This window comes from Vitis vinifera, chromosome 16, assembly GCF_030704535.1.
Source record: "Vitis vinifera cultivar Pinot Noir 40024 chromosome 16, ASM3070453v1".
In the NCBI taxonomy this organism is placed as follows: Eukaryota; Viridiplantae; Streptophyta; class Magnoliopsida; order Vitales; family Vitaceae; genus Vitis; species Vitis vinifera.
The window spans coordinates 790,487-815,826 of record NC_081820.1 but is presented as its reverse complement, the minus strand read 5'-3'; the positions used below and the strand labels follow the sequence as shown (position 1 = coordinate 815,826).

Sequence of the window (25,340 nt, the reverse complement as noted above, 5' to 3'; positions counted from 1 at the left end):
AGCAACATTAATATAATTTGATGGATCAAACATTTTCAATCATGCTTGCAAATAAAAGATATAACATATACTTATTTTTATAAAAACTTTTGAGTTAAAAAATACTAATACATTCAAACTTTTTAATAAAACTTTCTCATATCCATTTCAAAACAAATTTTCATTAAAACCAAATCGAATATATTCAAAATATCTTTACTCTGGTTATCAAATAACAAATGGTGCTCAGTTAAGTGAGACTTTACAAATGAGTAGTTAGTTTCAAATTTGTTCAATTAAAAGTGAATAAAACCAAAGGTTAACAATTATAACCCGTCGACTAGGGTCATATAATATTAACTATTATAACCCGTTAATTAGGGCCGAATATGTCAACAATTATAACCCGTTGACTAGGGGCATAAAAAGTAGAGTTAAACACTTCATTTCATTAATTCAAACTTACAAAACAAAATACCATATCTTTTCAATTTTTCATTTTTCATAAACAAAGAAAACTCTTAAATATACTTTCCATACAAAACACATATTTGATCCATGCGAAAAGATGAAAATAATATTTTTACACATTTCAAAATACAATATAAAAATGAAATTATTTTCTTTTATAAAAATCTACATTAACTTCCCTTACCTTCAAACAGCGCTCAAAATCTTGAAGTATTTAGTTTGACTAATTTATTTATCACCTAATATAATATCATACATAATTATCTAAAGGTAAAATTTGGACAATCTTAAAAATATTTTATTTAGTATTAGAGATCCAATTAATTTCTCATGCTAATATTATTACTACCCAATATTATTACTATAATTTACTGAATTTCCAACTTTTTTATAAACTCTCAAATCTTCCGAATCTTGTTCTAACTATTTATTTCTTTTGTATACTTAAACTAAATTAAAACTTAATTATTATTATTATTACCATAATATTATTATTATGATCATGATCATCATCATAATTCTTATTAATCCCAATGTCCCCTATTACTTAACAAAATACCCCGTGTACTTTTAACAATTCGAACAACCCTACCAACTCTATTCATTATTATTATTTTAATTTATTCCACTACCACCCTTTGCCTCTTATGATTACATATTAATTTTTTTTTTCACCCCAACACAATGCTTCAAATCTAAAATCCAAAAACATGCAATTCTTTTTCTTATTATTTTCCAATCCCTTAAGCTACATATAATCATATATTTATTTACTCATTTAATTTTTAAAATTTCATTGTTTAGATCTATTCATCTAAAATAATTTCGAATTTCCCTATTTTCATCAATGAAACAACCTATATTCATAATTTCAACTTTTTGATCTTAGAATAAATTAAATAAACTAATCCTAATCTAAATTAAAATTTTCTTAAGAATATCTAAAGCGTTCAAAACTAACTAATGAATATAATATATTAATCTAGGGTTAAAATCTTACTTGGAAAAATTTGAATTTCAAACTCTAGACCTTCAAACCTTTAACCCTACGTTATCAAATTCTCTGATTTTTTATTAATAGAGTTTTTTAAATAAAGAAGAGAAGAGGAAAATCTAATTAATATCAAGGATTATTAATTGTAAAATGACTCTTTTACCTTTAATGAGTTTAATTAATTAATTAATTTGTAATTTATTATTTTGCCCCTAAAATAAACTTTAGGTGTTACATTATATATTATAAATCTTACTTTGCACGACTCTTAAAATAGATAAAATCAATCTCTTTGTTTTTTTAGATTTCTCTACCATGGCTAATTGAATTCTCTTGGTTTTTTAAAATAGATTTTTTAAAAAGGAAATGCATGGAGGCAAGGAGAATAACTTAATATCCAAAACCCTAGGATAGTTACCTACAATTAAATAGGTGGTCCAGGATTTTTACTTTTAGAGTTTACGAAGAGGAACAATGATAAAGTTTATGGAAAAGGAAAAAAGGCAAAATAAAAAAAATAGAGAAAGAATGTGAGAAGAAAAAATGAGAGAAGCCTAAGAATCTCATAAATAAATAAAAAATAAAAGAAGAAGATGAGAAGAAAAGGGGAAAGGCACTTGAGAATTTTACTAAGGCCTTCTCAAGTAGCTTTATATCTTTTTTTCAACCTAAAAAAAATGTTGAAGAGTGGATAAATTAATCAAAATTATTTCTCAAGTAGCTCTCCATGAATGGTCAAGTTTGGTGAGGTAACAACGTTGGCAATGATGGTGACAAGTGGGCAAGGTTTGGTGCCGTCGACATAGCTAATGAAAAGAGATTCAAATTAGGGAGAATTGTGTTTTGGGCCCAGCTGGGCCCAAAAATTAACAAATGGTCCATCTATGTAACAAAATTAATAGAAAGGCTATGAGATTTTGAGTGACCTATATACCCTTCTAATTTCCAAGTCAGATTGCTGTAAATTAAAAGGGAGAATTGTGTTAAATTTAAAATGCCATGTCACCTTCCCTTCTGTCAGTACTCTCGATGAAACCTCTGAACTGAGCGGAGCTTATCAATGGCGTCCCAAATGGCGATCCTCTCCAGAGCCCGTAAAACCCTCCTCAAAACCCTAAACCACCACAACAATCCCTTTAAAGCTTCCATTTCCACCTTCACATTCCTCTCCCTGGAAGCCCAACTCGCCGAGCCCAGCCTTCCCCCGCCATCTCCCACTCCACTTCCTCCCAACCCCGCCTCAGGGAGCCCGCTCTACAAGTATTTTTTATGGATGGATCTTTACTTTATTTATATCAGGATGCTGCAGACAGGAAAAGAATCTATGGCTGATGATGAGTCATATGAATTGGTTGTTGGTATGCTGTTTTTGACAGACCAGATTGATGCTGCCTTGAGATATGTTGATTTGACTTTGAAATCTGGTTATATGTTGTCAATGAGGGTTTTTGCTGAGTGTGTGAGAAGTTGTGTTAACAAAGGCAGGCTGGATGCTTTGGTGTCTATTATAGAGAGGTGCAAGGTACATGACTAATTAGAATTTTTTTCTAGATCATCTGTGTTAGGAGGAACACTTTCTGGTTATGTTTCTGTTTCTTACCTCGCTTCTCTGGAGTGTGTACCAGACAATGGATCAAAATAAAGCTCTTTCTCCCTCCTGGAACATGTGCATCTTCATTGCAAATATTGCGATGCAATAGGATAATAGCAAGTTAGCTTTTTATGCCCTGTAATTCATGGCCAGATGGATTGCTCGGGGTGAGAATGCAAGGGGTCATGTTCTACTCTCTGTGGATGAGGGGCTTGTTGTATCAACACTTGGAACTGCTGGTAGGACTTACAGTTCTACTCTTGTAGATGCATCATGGGCGATCCTACGAGATCATTGCGTCAAAAGAAGGCACCTCAACTAGAATCTTATCTTGCAAAAATATATGCCGATGCAGCATTGGGGGATTTGCAGAGAGCATTCAGCACTCTGCATAAGTTTGAAACCGCTTATAGGAACTCCCCCAAAGAAGCAGAAGAGGATATATTCTCACCTTTTACATCTTTACATCCTTTGGTAATGGCAAGCTCCAAGAAGGGTTTTGAAACTTTGGACACGGTTTGTCTTCTTATCTGTAAAAGTTTCTGTTCTCACAATTCATTTCCTTCTTCTTTTTACTAGAGGGACATCCCTCACATTCATTCCTCATTTCCCTTCGTACACATTCAAATGCCTTGTGGTAGCCCACTTATGTTGCATAGGAACCTAAATTAGGTTTCATTTGCACCCTTTTCACTCAGCCATATCTTTGGAATGTGGTTAACCCGCCCATATGCACTCCTTTAGTTGCATTTATGTGCAATTACTCCAAGTGTACAAGGCCAATGTACTAAATGTACAAGGGTGTACAAGGGTGTGTACCTTAAGGTAATTCAAGTGATTTTGAAGAACTTAGTCATCAACATTTTCCACTCGTCGTGCACATTCCTAACACATATCGGTTGACAACACACTCCTTCCACGTATATTATTTGATATCTACCATGTTAGTTCATTGTTTTAGCTCCCCCACATTACTTATGCGTAGGAACCGAAACGAGGGTTAAGGTTTTCCACCTTTTCCCTCATCCACGAGAATGGAAACATTGTTTCCCCACCCATATGCACTTGTTCGGTCGTCCCTTCGGTGGATTGCATAACTGTACAAGCCATTTACACTAACTGTACAACCCAAATGTGCTAACTGTACAAGTGTGTACAACCCTACCTACATTGAAGGATTACAACTTTTTTTGAAAAAAATTGTTGATGGTGGTGTTTACTTATTGTTGGTAAGTGTTATGACAAACAATTTCCGTCTCCTTTTATTCGCCTTGTTATCTTGGGTAACAACACATAATTTCAATAAGCCAATTTGTTGCCTTTATGAAAAACTCTCATTTGATGTTGATGTGAGGACAAATTTCTTTGAGGTTTCTAATTCAACAGCTTCATGCAAAATCAGATAGTTAATTCACATTTTATGGCTTTAGAGGTTTATTTTCTCATAATTTTCATCCTTCCAATATTCTTAAATTATTAGTATGTTGACTTCTTTTGTTTGTAAGACAGATTTATGACTCTGCATCAATGGAAAATTATGTGCACAGTATTGAGTGACGGATAATAGGAGAACTTAAACGAGTACATGACCGTGTCAAATTGCATCTTTTCATGTTCGTTTTTAGATGAAGCAAATAAATGATCTTTTATCCTTGAACTAATTGTTTTTCCCTTTATGTGTGCAGGTGGGTAGATTCTTGAAGTGGGAGCTTTGTCACGATTAATACAAATACTTCAAAATAAGAGGCTTAACATCATATGAAAGATGAGAAGAGAACAAACAGAGAAGTGTAGATGATCAAGATAGTTTATTTTATAGGAAGCCAATCTATGTTAAGAGTTGGATAATAAGATACCAACCTTCTTTTAAGTTTTTACATTGTAACTATTTTCATCAAATAGTATCATATACGTTTCGGGACATGTAATTATGCATTTCATTCCAATTAAAATTCCAATGTATTGAACTTAAATTTTGGTTATTTTGCAGTTTATCAGCACATGTTTCTTGTTTTTAAATTTTGTTTTCCCTCCGTTTATATTGGTTGTTGGACAAATAATGTCTCATTCTCATTTCATGTCGTTCTCCAAGTTTGCTGAAGAATTTCTTTACTTGCTGATTTTGAAGAACTTACTCATTTACTTTTTCCAATATTCAGGGACATTCCTCACACATATTACTTGAATGGTGCCTCATTGCACGTATTTTATGTGATGGCTACCATGTTAATTAATTTTATTAGCTCCCATACTAATGATGCATATGAAGCAAAACGAGGATTAGCTTTTTCATCCTTTTCCCTTATCCATGAGAGTGGAAGCATTGTTTTCCCACCCATATGCACTTGTTTGGTCGTCCCTATTATGGATTTCTCCAACTGTACAAGGCATTTACACTAAGTGTACAAGGCCAATGTGCTAACTGTACAAGGGTGTACAAGGCTACCTAACTTAAGGGTTTTCAAACGAATTTCGAAAAATTCTTTGCTCATTTATTTTTTCAATATTCTTTCAAACCTCCCTCCTTCCTATATTCATCCTCTTTACTTTCGAGTGACATAGTATCTTCTAAATGCCTTGATTTATGTAAGTGTTGTATGTGTGCATAATGTTTTTTGAATTATTACCATTACTTAAGTCTTGACATAATGGACATGTTGATCTATTAGTTATTGTATTTAGATTCTTGAAATTTTATCCGAATGCATTATATAACTGGATATAATTGGAAGGACCCCTTCCATATATGGTTGCATAATTGAAGTAACCCCTAGCCCTAGCCTTTATGTGAGGGCAGTGATAACTTTCGAATGGTGCCTTCCATTATCCCCTTCACCAGCCCTGTCTCAGGCCCTTCGGACATGGATTGAAGGCAAATCAAATTGAAAACTTACAAAGCGATGTCATTTCAATATGCATGATTTCTAGTTTATAATTTAACCCCATTTAATGCAAAACCACAGTCATACACTGTTGACTCCCCAAGAGGCAAGGACCTACTTGAGAGATAATGAGTCGGCCACCTCGACCGGTACACGATCGGTACACGACCGGGAAAGTGTAACCGGTCGACCGGTGACCTACCTGGACGCCCTGTCGCACACACCCTCGCCTGTAACAGCCGATCAGATGGATCAGGCGAAAGATGGAGGTTGTACTATATCATACAAAAATTTTTTGCACCCACATAATTTTTTGACATACTTAATGTTTTGATTTTGGAAACAAATAGTTAAAAAAATTGCACTTGGGCCCATTAAAATGATAATCATTAAAAGTAAACGTATAATTCACATAAGACAAAAGAAATCATATATATATATAGTCAGCTGAAATATAGAGGAAACATAGACATATATATACATAAACATAGACATATATATATATAGTCAAGTGAAATATAGAGTAAACATAGACAACAGACACAAAGATGGCAATGATTTGCATGTACTTATGCTAATCCTATATAGCTATCGCTGCTATCACGACTTAGGAGGTGGTGGTGGAAACACGGATCGGATGTAAGCCATCATGTCCTCATGCTGACTGTCCTGGCGATCAAGCCTCTGGAGGATATGCGCAAAGGTAGCCTACTGCTGATCCATGCGATCCTCAATACTCTGAAATCTCTGCTGCATAGACTGGAATTGCTCGGTGAAGCCTGTCTGATAATGATCCATGCGATCCTCCATAGAGTGGAATCGCATATCCTTGACAATTGCTAGCTCCTCAATCCGAGCGCCTAGTGAGCTGATCTGAGCACCTAAATCAATCCAAGCCTGACTAGGTCCGTATGGAGCTTTATGAGGTGATGTTTGCGCCTGAGGTGGATCAGTGAATGATGGCTGCGAAGATGTTCCGGCTGTGTGCATTGCCTCAAACGTCATCCCCCCTGATACCGTCGGCCGCAACTGGCAGCCCTCGGACTGCTGTGCAGGTATTTCAACCTCAGTCTGTGTATGCTCATAATCTCTCTGAGGGGCAACCCCACCCTCCATCTCCCCAATCTCCGCCTCCTCCTCAACGGCAGGCTGTGGTACTGGTCGCTCCACTTTCCTAATCCATGCTCCTTCAGGCCCCTTCTCAAACTTCATACGGGCCAACGATTGCTCATCATATGTGTCATAACTACTTGGGGCCTCAAAGTCCTGCTCCTTGCTCAAATCAACCCCCGCATCCTTGAATACTCGTGTCAGAAAACGGCCATAGGGGAGAACACGTGTGGAGCTCTCGCAGCATGCAAGCATGTGCATCATCATCACATATCCAACGTCAATCCGTCTCCCCCTCATAATCGAATCAATGATAAATGCCTCCAGATATGATACCTCATCTCGGTGGCCGCCTCGTGGCAAGAGAATGTATAGGATCATGTGGTGAAGGATGCGAGATCTAACTGTCAGGCTATGTGCTGATGGTTTGCCCATCCCCCGCGCATCAGCAAGGCCGCACATCCTCTGTATCGCCTCTGTAGGCTCGAAACCCGCCACAGTGGGCCAACCCTTAGACTCATATACCCTGAGTCCGACTGGAGCGATGTCTAAAATGCGGCATATGCTCTCCGGGTCAAGCTTGATCTGCACACCTCTAACGGTCGAAACAATCGGCCCTCCGTGTCCATATGTCACTCGTGAATAGAATGCCCTCACTAATGTCGGAAATATCGGCTCGAAAATAGTGACTAATGGCAGCCACCCCATACGTGCGAATAGTCCCTCAAAGTCGAAATGCTGTAGTTGGGAGAAATTAATATTTCTCCCTGGAACAACCTTCCTGTGGGAAAACTTCTGCTTGTACCTTTGATATTCCTCCATTGAAGTGAAAAGACCGGTGTCAAACCTTGCCTTTCGGCGGGCCTCCGCCTCACCGGGCTGAGATGGCTCAGCAGGGCGCTTGCCCTGTGCCCTAGAGGCAGCCGTATCTCTCCTAGGCGGCATGAGAGAGTGAAACTGAATGGGACGACGGTGGTAGAGAAATAGAGGAGCAGCTCAAAGTGATAACAAACCGAAGCAAAGGAGATTGGCGCGCTGGAACAGGTGAGAAACCGCCTTTGACGCGCGCTGATCAAGGACCCCTTCCAATACACACGGCCGACCTCCTAAATATCATTCCACACCCTTCAAAACCCACTCCGAAGCCATAAAATAGCTGCAATGCCGTTCAAAGTAGGTTTCCCACCAAGCTGAATACCCAAAACCCTTGAAGGCTGACAATGTCAAAATGCCGCACGGGGGGTATTTCAAAAGACAACCCCACGAATGCCTCGCTCGCTCCACTCGCGGTTGACCCCCTCTGTAAGTAAGAAGCCGAACAGTCGCTTTGGCTTGGAAAGTGTTAGAGTTGCTTTGACTCTTACAATTCCGAGACTCTATAACAATGATATGAAATTGAATTTTCATTTATAATTGATTTAAATTGAATACCTATGACTGCAAACATATATATATATATATATATAAGTGATAATTTAAATTTATAAATAAATAATTAAATAATTTAAGGAAATTTCATATTGAGATATAAAGTTTTCTTAAATTGTTGGAATAGTAGAAGATAATTACATTTTGTAAATTAAACTAGATAAAATAAAAAATTATTGGAAATTTGTTTTTATTTTTTTATTCTTTTGGGGTTGGCTTAATGTTTATTTTCTATTTTAAATCTTATTATTGAATATAATAATATTGATTTAATGGATATTTTGTTTTTATTCTTAAAAAATAACATTTACGACTCCTAAATTTTTAAAAGTAATTAACATGTTACAAACTAAATTGTAAATAACCATTTTAGGATCTTAGACTAACTTAATATTTAGTTTTTAATCAATTACAAAATATGATATATATATATATATATTTTGTGTACAATTTATCTACATACCCTTTTTTTTTTTTCATGAAATTTCGGGATAAAATGACATATTTTGACATTTGGAGATGGTAAATTATTGATATTGTTAAAGTAAAACTTAAAGGTTTAAATCCAAATATAATTGAATAGATTTTATTATTTTAAAAAATATACATGAAATAAAATAAAAGTGTTTCATAAATTTTGCTAAATATATAAAGTCTATTTGGTAACTATTTTCAAAAACAATTACGAGAAATGACTTTTGAAAACTAATCTAAGATGTTTTGTAAAACAAGGTCAATTTAAGAACCAAAAATATTTTTAATATTTTTAAATATGATTTAAAAATAATTTGTATGTTTAATGTTTTATTTTTAAAAATAGCTAACCTTTTTTCTCTAGCTATTATATGTTTTATCAATAATTACAGACAAAACATCAATTTTTTCATAGCAAAAACAATGTCAATATATGTTCGACCGGTCGAAGACATGCGCGCTATGTGAAACGACCGGTCGACCGGCCATCTTCAACCGGTCGACCCCCGGTCGCAAGACAGCATTTCATTTTCTCTCTCTCCCAGTAGCTGTGTGTGACCGGTTGAGCAATCATATCATCCGGTCGATTGGAGGTCGATCATAGGTCGAGGTACCGGTCGAGTGCAGTTTCGACACTCTCTCTCTCCCAGTGGCTGGTTGGTACCGGTGGTCAACCGGTCGATATCCGGTCGAATACCGGTCGGAACTATTTTTTACATTCTCTCTCTCCCAGTGGCTGTATGTGACCGGTTGAGGATGGTGGCTTCCCGGTCGTGTGTACACCATTGACCGGTCGTTACCCGGTCGAATACTTGTCGAGGGTTTAGTAACCGGTCGACCGGATTTGTTTCCCCGGTCGTAAACCCAGTCGATACCCGACCGCGACAACTGTTATCTTCTTTTTTTTCAAAATGTTTTGTATGAAATTTTTCTTGCTGACGTAGTACCCCTCATACAGTGTGTCCTCCAAATGCAAGTTATCAAAGTGAAAATACTTATGTAAGATAGATGGATAATTTGTTTTTTATTTGTCAAATAGATAAGCCATAATATTCGCAATACATTGTCATGTGTATGTACTTTTTCCTGTATAATGTACAATCAGCTTTAAAAATGCTCGTCACATCCTATTGAAAAGTGTATCTCAAACTGCCATGAATCGATGCCGATGCGCATTATGTGATGAAAGCAATAATCTGCCCTGTAGCTTCAATCTATACTTCTTCATCTTGGCCTGCACTCATTCATGTTTAAAAGACATATAAGGAAAGGTTAAATAAGTTGCCTATGCTATGCAATTTTTATATAAATGATGGCATAGTGAAAGCCTATATGTACATACCACATCGATCGATTTGGAGAGTCCCCCATTGGACCAGTTGTCCATGAATTTCATAATAAAAACGCCGCAGTCATTGCTAACAGAAAGAGTAATGTGTAAGAACTTAAAAAGCGTGAAATGGGGAGTATAAAATTTGGAAAATGCTATGAAATCAAATTAAACTTAATTGTGGTAAACACTAACTCATTTGGTTGGCATGGTACGTCTGGCATGACAAAACTGTACATGTTCAAGTCTACAGCAACCATTTCTTTCTTGTCGGCAACAAACATTAGAACAACTTTGGCCTTAAAGAAGCAAAGTAATTGACATTCAAACTTACAGTATGTTGTACAATGCAACTAATATTAGGGGAGTGGAAGGAACCTTACCAATTTTTGTTGTATTCCAGTCATACAACTCCTTTTTTGTCCAGGCCGAGAATCCAGGAGCTGGATTCGCTTATTATGCAAGTCATAGACATAAAGTGTCCAATGGTTTTTAAAAAGGACCGGTAAGTAGACCTTCATGATGCCACATACAATGGATTAGCAAATATAATGGGTCAAGGAGATCAGATGATGCCACATAAAACATTGGAATACAAGTCTGACCTGAGTAACATGCTGATACGAACCATCAAAGGCATACATATATGGATCAAAACGCGCAACAATTGCATCGTGCGTCAAATATTTTGCATTGGAACGAATCACCATGTCCTGTATATCAAATGAACGTAGTTAATGCATGGAAACATGTGCAAACGTGTGGACATGTTATCATAACAAGGGAAATTCAGATGTAGGGGCCATTAAAAGCATTCGTTACAGCTATGTATGGGGAGAGAAATAGTTTTGTCCTTGATTCATCATCGAATTGCAACATTCGGCAAAATGCATCCACGACCTAAAAGAAGAAATGATTAAAATGTAATCGATATTCAGATTGACTAATGAGATGTTACATCACATTAAAATTAAAAATAATGCAAACTAGTGGAAAAATTGAAATATTAACATCATTGCCAATCCAAGAGTCTCCCTGGAAAGACGCGAGGTTGCCTCTGGTTAAACTTGTGTCGTGCATGGAAACAAACTCTTCGCTGCCAACAAAACCATATATGTTAGAGTAATACGATTTCTTGCATGTGGAAACACTTGAAATTGGAGTAGTATATGATATAACATGCCTGGGGTCCAACTCCCCATCAAATACAGTTGCAGCTGCCGCTTTTAGGTCCATCTTTATGGCAGAATGTCGCGTTTGTGCCTGCGCTATGAATGGTGACAATACACTGGGAGCCATCCGACGGACTCTCCGTTGCCTCCCAATGCTATGGGATCGGGCCACAGTCATAGAACGCAAAGGTAAGGGGTCAAGGACGACAACTTCGTCATCAGCTGTTTGTTTGGAGTATCAACAGATTAGTTAACTGAACCCCAATACAATTTGACATATTTTCTACCACTAATGCAGTAATGAATGTGGCCAAAATGTTACCAATAATAGGTGGATGGCGAATAGGAGTGTCCGGTACTTGTTCGGTGGAATGGGTTGGCATGTCATATCGGGCAGCGGATGAATCAGACTCGGCATCAGGAAACTCATCCGCTGCATAGCCCGAGTGAGCAGCAGTAGGTGAATGTACACTTCTTTTTCTTCGACCATCCAATCTTTGGATCAGACCACGCATGATGCCAAGCTGGTGCTGAATGCCTTTTTGATAAGAATTTATTTGGCGTTCAACTGCGTAGTACTTATCCAAGATTTCCTGTCACATGAGAACGAATTGGCATAGGCAAATTTAATTTCAAACTACTTAAAAGAAAATTGGTTAGAAGTTATTAACAATATAGCGATGATAACCAAATTGTTATGTGATTCACATGGACTCAATGCATAAAGTAACAAGTAGTTTTAGCATACATTACTACTTGTCGGTCCACTGTCATCCTCGACATGTGTACGGGGCGGTGACGATTCAGCAAACGCCTGCATTATGAGAACATCAGGCATGTTAAGAACATAGAAACATTGGAGGTATTCACATTGCATGTAAATCAATATATAACAAACTTCATGCCGAATCAATGACTACCTCGCCATGTCCAAAACTCCCAAACTCACTTATCTCAGCAGATAAGCACTCCTTTATCAACTCATCTGACCATGCTGAGAGTAGGGGCGCTGTCATCGGAACATGAACGGAAGGAATTTTGAATTTCATTACGTAATGGAGCTGCACAATGGAAATAAAGATATGTATAATTCTTACTTGTTGGTACTGATGTTAAAAAAGTCAAAGTTACCAATTAATGAATGTTAAAGCAGGCCAATACCTGGAGGAAAATAATGCAACCATGAACCCAGACGCTGTTCCCTTGCTTAAATCGTCTTATACCCTCCACAAGCTGGTCAACAACAAATTGGCCCCAATTAACATCATTTCTGAAACCATCTTCATGGATGGTATGCCACAAGTTTCGGCATCCATCAATCCTTGAGGTGGGGGCTAATAGCGTCGCACAAGCGTAGTAAATGAAGCATCTACGGAACTCCTCCCCAATTGGTAAGTTGAGGAGTCTCTCCTCACATGTGTTGAGGGTACCGAATGGATGATCAGACGGGGTAGTAGCAATATCTAGAATCCGGCCAGTCGTCGGGAGGCCAAAGACAAGGCCGACATCAGCAGCTGTCAGATCATACCTTATGTGGGATGTAATCTCAATGCGTTTGTACCCAACATTAAAATGGGCAATCAGCCATGTACAGAGATTATGCCGGATCTCCTTGCAATTTAAGTGAAGAAGACCTCCAAATTGAAGGTCTCGAACCACATCCAATTTCTCAGGAGGGAGCCTGTTGCATAGTTTTAGAAACCGAGAAGATGAACAACGTGTGTATAATCTGGTGGACTGCATTGAAATGGTTGGAGGTCATTAGTAGTTTACAAATGAATTTTATATATGAAAAAATTAACATCAATAGGAATACGTAAGCGTTGTGAATAAAGCAATAAAATTGAATGAACAAACAAACATATTCATGTGGGATCATAATTTACGATTGGATGTTTATGTTATTCAATCTTTAACATCAAAAACAACTATAGGTCGTAAGTTGGGAAAAATATGAAGTATCCGAAATAACTTATCAATATTTAAAAAGAAGAAAGAATGCATCACCTCCGTAGTGGCCATAGAAGAATGAAATGATTGTTGTAAGATTCAACCTTGGAAGAACGGGCACCTGGAAATGCATGTTATAGCAGTTAATGATGACGTGGAGGAACTAATAATAAAGGGAAAGGTCAATTGACTATTTGGACAATTAATCTTTTTGATTAATTTGGTAATGGTGTTCCATAATCATAGTTGTAAGGGAAAAATAAATGAAATACATAACAATATGACATTTTACGAAAACGCGTAGAGTTTGGAAGGAAACACGTGTATGATCGATTATCCAACCAGCAACCAGATAAATTACTAGATAATAACCATATGGACAACGTGTGTAACAAGTATATCTAATTGAGGACAAATTGAAAGACAATTTTTATGACGTCTTAGAAATTGATGGCACATTAAAATAGGTGCAAGCAGAAGATAATGTGATAAGAGGACTAATTCACAACTTGGAAATAAATAAAGGGGTAGTCTCGCTTTATTGAAAAAATAAATTTTGTCACCCCAATACGTAAAATAATGTAACAGAAATTGTCATCCTTAATGAGGCTCCAAATAATAAATGCTCGATAATGTAGAGACAGAGATGGAATTAAATAACAACTAAAAAGAAACCACATTCAAAGTGCACTTTCAATTAAGTTGGTTATTGAAAGCAACTCTAAATAAGAAAAATTCCAAAATAGTGCATCGTGCCTATAAATAGGGCAATACAGAACAACGAGAGTCAACAACCCCATACCATATACCATACAACAGCATGTATGGAATGATACAAAATGAGGAAATTGTACAACCAAATAAAATGCAAATGTCACGGCAATGGATTATTACATTTAGAGCGGTTGTGACCTATTCCATTGCATCGAGAGCAATGAATTGCTCTCTTATGACAAAACTGTGATTCAATGCGCAATCGTCGGGGTCTTCCTGGAGGGCGTCTCACATGAGGGGGTTGGCAAGCAGGAAAGGAGTTGCCCGCGCAATCTATAACATATCCTCGATCGTCACAAAGTTTCGGCATATTGTGTGTTGGTAATGGTTGAAACTGACCCGAGTAAATCAAATCTTGCATGGAGACATGAAAACATGGGTCAATATAGTCATACACGTCGTGTCTCAGTGTGCGGATGACAACACATACGTGTGCACATGGCAAACCGGACATTTTCCATGTCATGCAAGTACACGTCCGTTGATTCATATCGACAACCAAATAAACTTCTCCAGTAAACACCTTAAACGTCCCTCCCAAATAGGGTAGCACACTAATCGGACCAGACCTCATGATATTTGACATTAACTTCTCTTCAGTTTTCGGTCCAACCACGCTCTTCCACTTTTGTGTATCACGCATATGGCTGTCCAACATGGCTACAAGTTTATCCATGTGCATTAACAATAAAGTATAAATTGTTTGGTGACGCTCTTCTCTTAACCACGCATTGAACGCCTCTGCAATGTTAGTTGTCATTTTGTCCCAGCGCTTTTTAAGAAACTTTGACATTGCCCAATGTTCGGGATTGTTTTCCGCAACCCATTTTGCTAGGTTCTCATTGAAGCGCACAAGTTTTTCAAATGCCTCATTGTAGTCTATTTCCAACCTAGCATACGCAATGCTGTCCAAAAGTAGCAAAGCATCTTCTTTTCCTTTCTTTCCTCGAATCGTTTGCTTATTGAAGAAGCTAGAAAAGTTTTCCTTCACATGTCGATAACAATACGCATGATTTCCTGTCCCAAACAACTCGGAAACACTACGCAAGATTCCCTGATGTCTATCTGATATAATAACAACTTCTTTACCATCTAATACCCCCTTTAATTTATCCAAAAACCAATACCAGTCCTCATAATTTTCTGAACTTACCACACCAAGGGCCAGAGGGAACATTCCATCATCTGCATCATATGCAATGGCAGACAAAAGAGCTCCCTTATATGGACCGCTTAGGTGGCACGAATCAATAGCCAATACAGGTCGACACCCCATGATGAACCCTTGAATTGAAAATGCATGGGCAATGAACAATTGCATGAAGTGACCTTCTTGGGAAGTGTACTCCGCAATTGTGCCCGGGTTTATTTCTCTTAGCCTATGGCATAACCAAGGGAGAAACGTGTAAGAGTCGCGTGGTACTCCATATATGCGCTCTTTTGCCTTCTCTTTAAGGTGCCATGCTTGGTTATATGTCAATTGAACCCCATGATCACGTTCAAAATCCTTACAGATTTGACGAGGAAGATAGTCTGGAGTGGTTCTAAACACATCTTCAACAACAACCGCACCTCTCTTTGAAGAAACCTTCACCTTAGATGAACACTCATCCTGAGCTATATGATTATGATTCACTTGGTAAGTATGAACTCGCAAGATGACATTTCCCTCGACAGCGTGAGCTGTTATCTTCCAAGGACAACCATCAACCGAACACTTGACAGACATATGCGTAGGGGAATTTTTCGTGTACTTGTATTCAAACCTTCCACCTAATGACATCTGGTAAATTGCATTGCGAAACTCCTCGGCATTTTTAAATGTATGTCCCGACCCTAATATTGCCTCACGAAAACGAATCGATTCCAAAGGGATGTACTCAGTATCTGCAGCACGCGACGCAAAACCTCTTGATAGCATCATAGTGTTACGAATTGGATCGCATGATGCATTAGAGGACGGGAACGTGATAGGTGGATCTCTGCATTGACATATATTAACATAATTAGACTACGTGATGTGTAAAATTGATATTCACAATTTTTTAAATAAACATTGATGTTAAAGTCCATTACCGAAATGCCAACTGTGAATTCGGGATATTTGCTTCAATGGCTTCCACAGAGGGTAAGTCTACTAGGTATACATTTGCAAAGTCATCACTATGGGAAACCACGTTATCCAAATCATCCTCATCTTCTAAATCTTGGATGACTCTGGGATTGAACTTCAACGTGTAGTGCATCTTCATCACGTCAAGGGAAATGTCAAATTTCTCCATGATTTTTTTGGTGAAATCTTCAAATGCCATTCCTTTATATATGTGAATACCTTTGCTTCTTCCACCCAAGTATTCCCATTGCCCATCATTTTTTTGGACAAGTTTGCCACCCACAAAAATGTAACAATATATCCTATTAGTTGCATCCATTAACCTATACAAACATAGCACAAATATCATATTATAGATCAAACAATTATGCATATTATAGAAAATGGCCTTCATATTTTCTCTCATTTGGCCTTTTGCTTTCAAGTTCAGACTATTACTAGTCGCCATGTCCAGATTATCACGCATCATTTATGCATATACTTTTCCAAATGTTACTTCACTTATTCTATTTTTCACTGGTTGGTCGACTCTTCCTCTGTTTTTTGCAGATTGCTATGACCCTCTAGATCCCAATAGGAACATCACAATTACTTTTCAGACTTATAAATGGACACATCATGCCAATGTCATTAGTGTTTTGGCTCATACTCAATAGACAACTTCAAATTTAACTTAATTTCAATTTGCTTCAATTGTATGCTGAAAATAATATTGCATTTGCTGCATTTGATATTTAGCAATTGTGAATAGTAAACATGGAAAGAGGTATTTGGCCACTACAATGATTGTTGGAAACCATTCTGGATTTCAACGAGAAATCCCTTAATTGGTTTCTTATGTATTGACTCCCTTAATATTGGATTTCAAAAATAGAATTAAGACTCATTAAACTGCCTTTGAACTGATCTGTTTCTTTATTTCGCATTTATATTCATGTTAGCTACAGATTTCATGAAGTTCGAAATGATAATCTATCTACACATACTAGGTATCCCACAATATCTCATACTAGAGGGTTCAAAGAACTTGGGTTTTTTTCGAAAATAGGTAACAGGCGAACTAGCGAACTCAACTAGATTGCCGCACGAGGAAGTAAATATAATGCTCAATGATATAATTTGAACGAAAGGACAAAAAATATGTTTGCAAAAGAGAATCTATTTGCATTTACTTATGATATATTAGAATAAAATTGCACCTATCAAACTAACTTTTCAATTCAATATGCAATGCTAAACCAAACAAACATAACTGAACCAAGTAAAATGCATGGAAAATCAAAATATATTTTTATGTCATCTTCAGCATCACAATTATCATGAATGGCAATCGAGGGTTCTCATATTCATGGACAAACAAGTGAATCATGGTGACATCACAGTTTAATAAAAAGAAGTGATTTTTCCATGTCAAGGCTATCAATCATGTAAATCGAACACAAACATAATTATCTAAATAATAACTTTTTTCATACCACAACATGCATATGCAATTAGCCCATGCGGATCCTCACTATTTCAAACTGTGAGCCATGTCTTAAAAAGACCATAACCCACGCCATGTCTTAGAGCCAGTTACGGGGTTTAAGCTTTAAGCTTAAAATAAAATACTACTTTACCTGATGGTCAGAGAAGCTCCCTCCTCAATGCTCAGCACGGGACGACACCCACGGTGGGGATTAATGGCACACTGAAATCGCCAGATAAATTTGGGCAATGTATTTGGGCTGAAATGAATTGGTCGGGATAGCCGAAATGAAGCATAAACTGAAATTGTTGAACCTACTAACCTCAACTCTCAACTACTTCGCCACGGAACCCAAATCCGGTGGTGATCGTCGACAACAATGGATTCACAGAGGTGAAAAACTCCACCGTCTACACCTAAAATCGGATGGCCGGGAAACTCCACATGAAGATAGGATTAGGGCATTCTTTGGGCGGAAACGAGGGAACACTCAGGAATGTGAAAACGCCTCTCAATTTTGGGGAAAACGAACTGGAAATCCAACGTCGATTTTGTTTTTAATCGGATGGTCGGCAAACTCCAGATGAAGAGAGGATTAGGGCATTCTTTGGGCGGGAACCAGGCAAACACTCAGGAATGTGAAAACGCCTATCCAACGTGGATTTTGTTTTTTTTTTTTTCATTAGCCAGCCAAAGGGCATTTTCGGCATATTATAAATTGTATAGCCTTCTTATCAATTTTGAGACTTTGACTGGGTGTTGGGCTTAATTTTGTTACATAGATGGACCATTTGTTAATTTTTGGGCCCAGCTGGGCCCAAAACACAATTCTCCCTTGAAATTATAATTTTCGTGGGGGGAAGTTGTGCGACATCATGAATAGAGTGATAAGAGTGGGCTAAGGTGCATTTGTATTTTCTAGGATGATGCCATTGGTTTTGTGGATGGCCATGGATTTTGAGGTTAGAGTTTGTAGGGTGTGTAGAGAAATTGATAGATGAGGACAAGCGTAATTGATGGGAAGAATAATGATTCATAAAAATGACTCTGAAAGGACCACTTGAAATAATGATTGATAAGAAAGATTTTGAATGGAGAAACTTGAAAGAAGTATAAATGTAATTGATGATGGGAAGAATAGGGTGCAGAGAAATTGGTAGATGAGGAAAACGTAATAGGTGGGAAGAGTAATAATGATCGATAAAAATATATATAAAATATATTTGATTTGAAAAAGGTTTTTAAAAATGATTTTGAACAACTAGTGTTTGAGAACAATTTTTTAGAATTGTTGTATGATATTTTGTTATTACAAATATTCGTTTAAAAATCTAAAATATTTTTGATTAATTTTTTTATGTTTCTAAATATGATTTAAAATTTATTTTTATATGTAATTTTTTTATTTTTAATTATTCTCCATATTTATATAATTATTTTTAAACCAATTTTTAAGAAATAAATAAAAACGATTAAAATATATTCTTCAAAAATAAAATATTTTCTACTTTTAAAAATAAAAAATTGTTTTATATTTTTTTAGTTTTTTTTTTCTATTTTTTTGTTTTAAAAAATAAAAGAATATTTTAAAAAATAAATATCAAATGGGGAAGTAGTTTCCCCCAAGATTTCATGGTAACCTTTACTTGACTTTGCAAGGAATTAACCCTTTTCTTTCACTACTTTGAAAGGCCAAGAGGCTGTAATTTATTTGTGAAGAGCCGTGAAGGCTGTAATTTGTACATATGAATGTACAAACAGATGGGATTGAAGAAATGACAGGTCAATCCACCCGCAAAGGGGGTTGAAGAAATGGCAGGCCAGTCCAGCTTGCTGTGGGGCTGAAATTAAGTGTAGAGTTCCTTTCCCTTTTCTCCTTATTTTTCACATTGGCTAGATACTGTTAGGTGAATTCACAATATTCCAACAAATATTAAGATTTTTCTACCATTTTTTTTTTGATGTAAAATTAAATAGATAATAGTAACTAACAACAATAAATAAATAAACTCATGCAACGAAAAAATAAATCAAACATCAGAATTTAATGCAAAGGAAAAAACCACGAACTTAGTCCAGTTCAAACTTTCACTATATTTAAAAAACAAGTTTCCCCCAAAATTTCATGGTAACCTTTACTTGGCTTTGCAAGGAATTAACCCTTTTCTTTCACTACTTCCAAAAGCCGAGAGGTCAGTCCTTTATTTGTAAAGAGCCGTGTTAGAAGAAACAAGTTACAACCATATGAATGTACAAACATTCCACCTGTGAATGGGGTTGAAGAAATGGCAGGTCAGACCAGCTGTGGGGCTCAAATTAAGTATAGAGTTCCATTCCCCTTTTCTCCTTATTTTTCACATGGACTAGGATACAACTTTTTTTTTGCAGATGCAGAAAGTGTTTATTATATTACTATTATTATTGCAGATGCAGAAAGTTATTATTACAAATTAAATAACTTTTATATATTGAAAATTGAATATATAACCTTATTTTGATATTTATACTTTCAAATTAACTTCTAAATAAGAATTGTTTTATAAGAGATAAGAGTTAAAAAATTATTGAAGGGTATTTTTTTCTAAAAAAAAAAGTTCATATTTCATTTTATGTATGAATATGTTTTGAACAAGTCTTTTAATAAAAAATAAATAAATTTAATTACTTTATCAAACTTATATTCAAAATAATCTTTTATTGTCACATACTAGTCATATCATTATTTTTTTTTTAAAATTTAATTTAAAGTCTTAATTGACAATTGAGTTTTCAGTTAAAAAATGAAACCTTAATTATCAATTGTAACTTCATTTTTATGGGAGGATAATGTGACACTCACATAGTAGAAATGGACTACAATGAATATACGTATTAAAAGAGGCCTAAAAGGTATATTTTTGTGATCAAACCGGCAGTTCTAACCTAAAATTCCAAAAAACGAAAGCAAAGGATAAGATTGAATGAAAAAAGAACAGTTTTTTCTCTCGTCTTCATAAACCCTCTCATCTCATGGAGAGGTGGCAAACTAGCTATGATCACCCCCATGGTCTCTTTTGCTTTCTTCCAAATCCAACCACTTCAGAGATCAAACCAACCAAATTCTCCTATTTCCTTTTTCAATGGTAATATTGCCCAGTACTGCTCTTTGCCAAAGAAGAATATGATTATTGCATCAGAACTCTCTACATCTGAGAGAGCTCCATCTCCTCCAAAGCTTCCCAACATAGGGTCTGATAGAGATACTAATAGTGAAGGATTAGGAAAAGGAGCTCTAGAATTTTTAGAGTCATTTCTTTCTTTCTTCTCCACCTCCCTGCTTTACTTCATCAACCCTCCTCTACACCCTTCTGTTGATCCCAAACATGTCCTCACCGGAAACTTTGCTCAGGTGGATGAGCTTCCTCCTATCGACTGTCTGGTGGTGGAAGGAGAGCTTCCACAATCCCTTAATGGCACCTATATTCGAAATGGTCCCAACCCTCTTCACCAACCCCGTGGTCCTCATCACTTGTTTGAAGGTGATGGCATGCTACATTCAATTAGGTTATCAGATGGTCGAGCCACCTTCTGTAGTCGCTATGTTAAGACTTATAAGTATGCTCTTGAGGACAATGTTGGCTTCCCAATATTCCCCAATATATTATCAGGCTTCCATAGTGTTGTTGATTTAGGTCGTTGTGCCATAGCTATTGGGAGGGTTATGAAGGGCCAGATTGATCTTAGGAAAGGTTTTGGTCTAGCCAACACTAGCCTTTCTCTCTTTTCAAATAGGCTTTTCGCCCTTGGAGAATCCGATCTCCCATATTCAATTCATCTAAGTGAGGAGGGTGATATTGAGACAATTGGGCGATGTGATTTTGATGGGAAGGCATTCATAAACATGACTGCTCACCCCAAGATTGACCCCGAAACAGGTGAGACTTTTGCCTTCCGGTGCAGCCCAATTCCTCCCTACATCACCTTCTTTTCCATTGATAAGGAAGGCTCCAAACAGCAGGATGTTCCCATATTCTCCATGACCGATCCCACTTTTGTCCATGATTTCTCCATTACAAAACAATATATAGTATTCTCAGAGTCACAGATAGAGATGAACCCCTTAAGACTCATGATGTGTAAAGGAATGCCAGTGAGTGCTGAGCTAGACAAGGTTCCGAGAATTGGAGTGCTTCCACGGTATGCATCAACTGACTCCGAAATCCGGTGGTTCGAGGCGCCTGGTTTTAATGCAATGCATGCCATCAATGCATGGGAAGAAGGGGATGAAGAGATCATCCTGGTTGCACCCAATGCCATATCCATAGAGAACCTCTTTCACAGCATAGAAAAGGTCCATTTCTCATTAGAAAAGGTGAGAATCAACTTGAGGAGTGGCTCAGTCACAAGAACCACCCTTTCACAGAAGAATTTGGAGTTGGGCTCAATAAACCCTAGCTACGTGGGGAAGAGAAACAGGTATGGTTATATGGGTATAGGGAAAATGATACCAAAAATGAGTGGGGTTGTGAAAATTGACTTGGAGTTGGAGTGTGAAGTGTCAAGAAGGCTATATGGAGCTGGGTGCTTTGGAGGAGAACCCTTGTTTGTGGCGAAGGATGGTGCAAGTGAGGAGGATGACGGGTACATAGTGTCATACGTGCATGATGAGAAGAGTGGAGCCTCAAGGTTTGTGGTGATGGATGCCAAGTCACAAACCCTTGATGTTGTCGCAGCAGTGAAGCTTCCTAGAAGAGTGCCTTATGGCTTCCATGGCCTTTTTGTGAAAGATGGGGACATCAGAGAGATTCACTAAGAAAGGCTCATTTAAGTGGCAAACAGTAATTGACTCAAATAAAACTCCTCCAATCTATCTTATGATGTAAGCAAGTTAGGTGAAAGTCACTCCAATATGTCAAATTCTCTTATAAATTCTAGTTAAAAGGAAGAAAAATTCATCAACTAGCTACTTCGAAACTCATTTATCAACACGTGTTACCACAGTATTGATGCCTACTTTGATATGTAATAAACAGGAGCTTGTATCTATATATATATATATATATATAATTTATATCCTAGTTTCATTTATTTGAGTCATTATATTTTGATCTCATTCATTTGTTTCTTTGTTCAACAATTTAGATTTCACTATATGTATATTTAATGGTTTACATATTTTGTCCTGAAAGTACCACTCAGACCATATTTATTCAATGATCTAGAATTTTTGTTCTGGAGGTACCACTTAGTATCTCAGCATTTTTCTTATCAATTAAGAATAAGGAAGGCCATGGTGCATGCATTATTATCGTACTTTTGTTTGCAGCCCATTGTTTGTTTGACATGGCTTCATTATTAATATTAGTTTTATTTATTTATTTGAATCTTAAAGTCTATTTTTCAGATGCAAAGTCAATGTTATCATGAAGCATGCCATCTCATGAGAATAGTGCATATAGTAATTTTTTTTATTTTTTATTTATCAAAAGAAATATAGATCAAGTCACTTTCCAAACATATATATATGCTTTATATGCTTCTCTGATGGCTTTGTACACAGGAAAAGGTGTTTTTTGCTGGTTATGCATGAGTTTACACCTTTTTCAAATGTAAAAGGTGAGTTCAAACATGCGACCAAACTCTATTTTTTTTTTCTTTGACATTGTACCATAAAGTAGAAAGCGAGACCCCATAGCACATGCAGTAAAGGAATTCCAACTTAGTTACGGAAACTGATTATATATTATAACACTAATCAATTGTAGTTAAGTCTTCCACATCGTCACAGTGGATTATCAGCATGGTGGAAAGAGGGGTGAGGATTGAATAAGCTATGGTTAAGGTACTGCCATCTCAATTGCCAGCCCTATTGGCATCAGAGTAGGCATGCAACTTCATTGGTTGAATAACCCAATGAGTTGTTGGACGATGCATGAACTGTAAGAGCTTGCTGATAAAGTAAGCAGGGTCAAGTCATGTTATTGAGAGGAGTTATGGAGCCCCAATGCTGTGGAAGGTTGTTCTATCTATTAAAGGACTTCTATCGTCAAGAACAAGAGCTACAAAGATGGAGAATGGTGTCGACACTCCTGTGCAAACTACATATTGAAAGTTTTAGCAAATGTCTTGTTTATTTGTGGTATGCAAGTAGCATGCCATTAGGTGTAGGAGTAACTTCCACGCGGAGAAACTCATGTATGGATCCCAAGTCTTTTCTTGAAAACCAATTGGAGAGATAATGTAGAAATCACGATATAAAATCATTGTTGCTGTTGGTGATGGGGAAATCATCTACTTAAATGAGATAATACACCATGATAGAATTACAATCGCAATTTAAAAAAAAAAAAATGCATTTGACCTAGAATTGACAAAGCTAGAAGAGAATAAAAGACTTTTTAGCTCATTGTATGAAGCTCTAGGAACTTGTTTAAGACCATAAATAGTTTTAGTTAATTAGGCACAAACATAAGAGGCTTGTCAACAAAGCTTGAAGGTTGAGTCATCAAAGCCTCTCGAGTAAGTGTTCCATGCAAAAAGACATTATTCACATTCAGTTGTCAAATACACCATCCTCAAACAAGTGCAATAGGAATTGTGTTGGATTTCACTACAGACAAAAAGTTTCGTGATAGTTCACCCTAAGTCGTTGATAAAAGTCTTTGGCTACGCATGGGCCTTGTATTGAGTAATTCTCCCATTAAGTTTGATTCAAAAAATCCATGCAGCCAACAAAATTTTGACTTGATGAGAAGACAACATTTCCTAGGTTCCATCAGCAAGAGAATGCATCAAACACGTCAGACATAACTTGATGCCGATTGAAGTCTTTAAGGGCTTGAGAAAGGCAAGTGGCCTCGATAGATTCCAAAATGGGAAGTTTGGTGATGTGATGAATCTATTTTTTTTTGTCAATAAATATTATTTTGGGGTCACGTTCATGGTCATGGAATAGGTCCTAATGTGAGGATCAGATGGGTGAGGCATGGGTATCAAGGGAAATTAATGTAATGCATTAGGAGTTTGGGGTTGATCCCATGTGGAAAGTAGGATTTTAGAGGTGAGGTTAAGAAATGATGTAGAAAGTGCTTGAAATATTGTAGAGGTTAAGAATTAAGAGTGTGTTTGGTAATAGATTTTAGGAAGCGTTTTTAATTTTTTTAATATTTAAATTTTTTTATTTTTCAAGTATTATAAAAACTATAAATACTTTTTAAAATTACTGTGAAACATACTCCGAATTGAGGTTAAGAATAGATGAAAAACAATGAGGTGACTATGTAAAAGTTGATTGAAGTGGCTAGAATATTTTAATTACAAAATTGAGAAAATTTAACAAAATATGCATTCAAGGCAAAGATCCTCTTTCGAATTGATCCTTTGGTCAATCCTCCTCCTCAACTAGATGCTTATGACCTAAGGTTGAGAGAGAAACATGAATTGAAAGAAGCCAATGCTTTTGGCCATTGGCTCAATCTTTGATTCTACTCAGATAAGAATGGTGGTTAGCTCAAATGATTCCATAGAAACTCGTATCAGATCTTCTCATAATTAAGGTTGCTTGACTTTTAACCCTCACAATCAGTATGATGGATGCATAAAAATTTAGGCCATTAAAGGCTTGA

At 36.6% G+C, this 25,340-nt stretch overlaps 3 protein-coding genes and 1 long non-coding RNA gene across 4 annotated transcripts; 2 read left to right on the top strand and 2 right to left on the bottom strand.

The window, feature by feature from the left end:
- The first annotated feature begins 2,426 nt into the window (after window positions 1–2,426).
- Window positions 2,427–3,670, top strand: LOC132252679 (pentatricopeptide repeat-containing protein At1g26460, mitochondrial-like). Its single transcript, XM_059733632.1, has 2 exons — window positions 2,427–2,966; window positions 3,070–3,670. Exons 1-2 carry the CDS (start codon window positions 2,505–2,507, stop codon window positions 3,142–3,144), a joined length of 537 nt encoding a protein of 178 aa, XP_059589615.1. The 5' UTR covers window positions 2,427–2,504; the 3' UTR covers window positions 3,145–3,670.
- Window positions 3,671–10,132: 6,462 nt separating this feature from the next.
- Window positions 10,133–10,541, bottom strand: LOC104878666 (uncharacterized). The gene is made up of 3 exons (XR_785392.3): window positions 10,455–10,541; window positions 10,272–10,347; window positions 10,133–10,163 (listed from the first exon to the last, which is right to left on the bottom strand). It is a non-coding gene; the product is annotated as an uncharacterized LOC104878666 (long non-coding RNA).
- A 77-nt stretch (window positions 10,542–10,618) lies between these two features.
- On the bottom strand, window positions 10,619–11,352 carry LOC104878667 (uncharacterized). Its single transcript, XM_010649271.3, has 4 exons — window positions 11,271–11,352; window positions 11,082–11,159; window positions 10,865–10,972; window positions 10,619–10,774 (listed from the first exon to the last, which is right to left on the bottom strand). Exons 1-4 carry the CDS (start codon window positions 11,337–11,339, stop codon window positions 10,619–10,621), a joined length of 411 nt encoding a protein of 136 aa, XP_010647573.1. The 5' UTR covers window positions 11,340–11,352.
- Window positions 11,353–20,779: 9,427 nt separating this feature from the next.
- LOC100254497 (probable carotenoid cleavage dioxygenase 4, chloroplastic) lies at window positions 20,780–22,528 on the top strand. The gene has a single exon (XM_002269502.2). The coding sequence runs from the start codon at window positions 20,780–20,782 to the stop codon at window positions 22,526–22,528; it is 1,749 nt and encodes a 582-aa protein (XP_002269538.2).
- The last annotated feature ends 2,812 nt before the right edge of the window (window positions 22,529–25,340 follow it).

What these genes read in the sequence shown, in the direction of transcription:
- LOC132252679 (XM_059733632.1), top strand. Translation starts at nt 2,505, where the DNA reads ATGGCGTCCCAAATGGCGATCCTCTCCAGAGCCCGTAAAACCCTCCTC. An exon ending in CTATTATAGAGAGGTGCAAG is followed by an intron (nt 2,967 to 3,069) that starts GTACATGACTAA and finishes AGTGTGTACCAG; the next exon opens with ACAATGGATCAAAATAAAGC.
- LOC104878667 (XM_010649271.3), bottom strand. Translation starts at nt 11,339, where the DNA reads ATGCACGACACAAGTTTAACCAGAGGCAACCTCGCGTCTTTCCAGGGA. An exon ending in ACTCTTGGATTGGCAATGAT is followed by an intron (nt 11,160 to 11,270) that starts GTTAATATTTCA and finishes TTCTTCTTTTAG; the next exon opens with GTCGTGGATGCATTTTGCCG. An exon ending in TTCTCTCCCCATACATAGCT is followed by an intron (nt 10,973 to 11,081) that starts GTAACGAATGCT and finishes TTTGATATACAG; the next exon opens with GACATGGTGATTCGTTCCAA.
- LOC100254497 (XM_002269502.2), top strand. Translation starts at nt 20,780, where the DNA reads ATGGTCTCTTTTGCTTTCTTCCAAATCCAACCACTTCAGAGATCAAAC.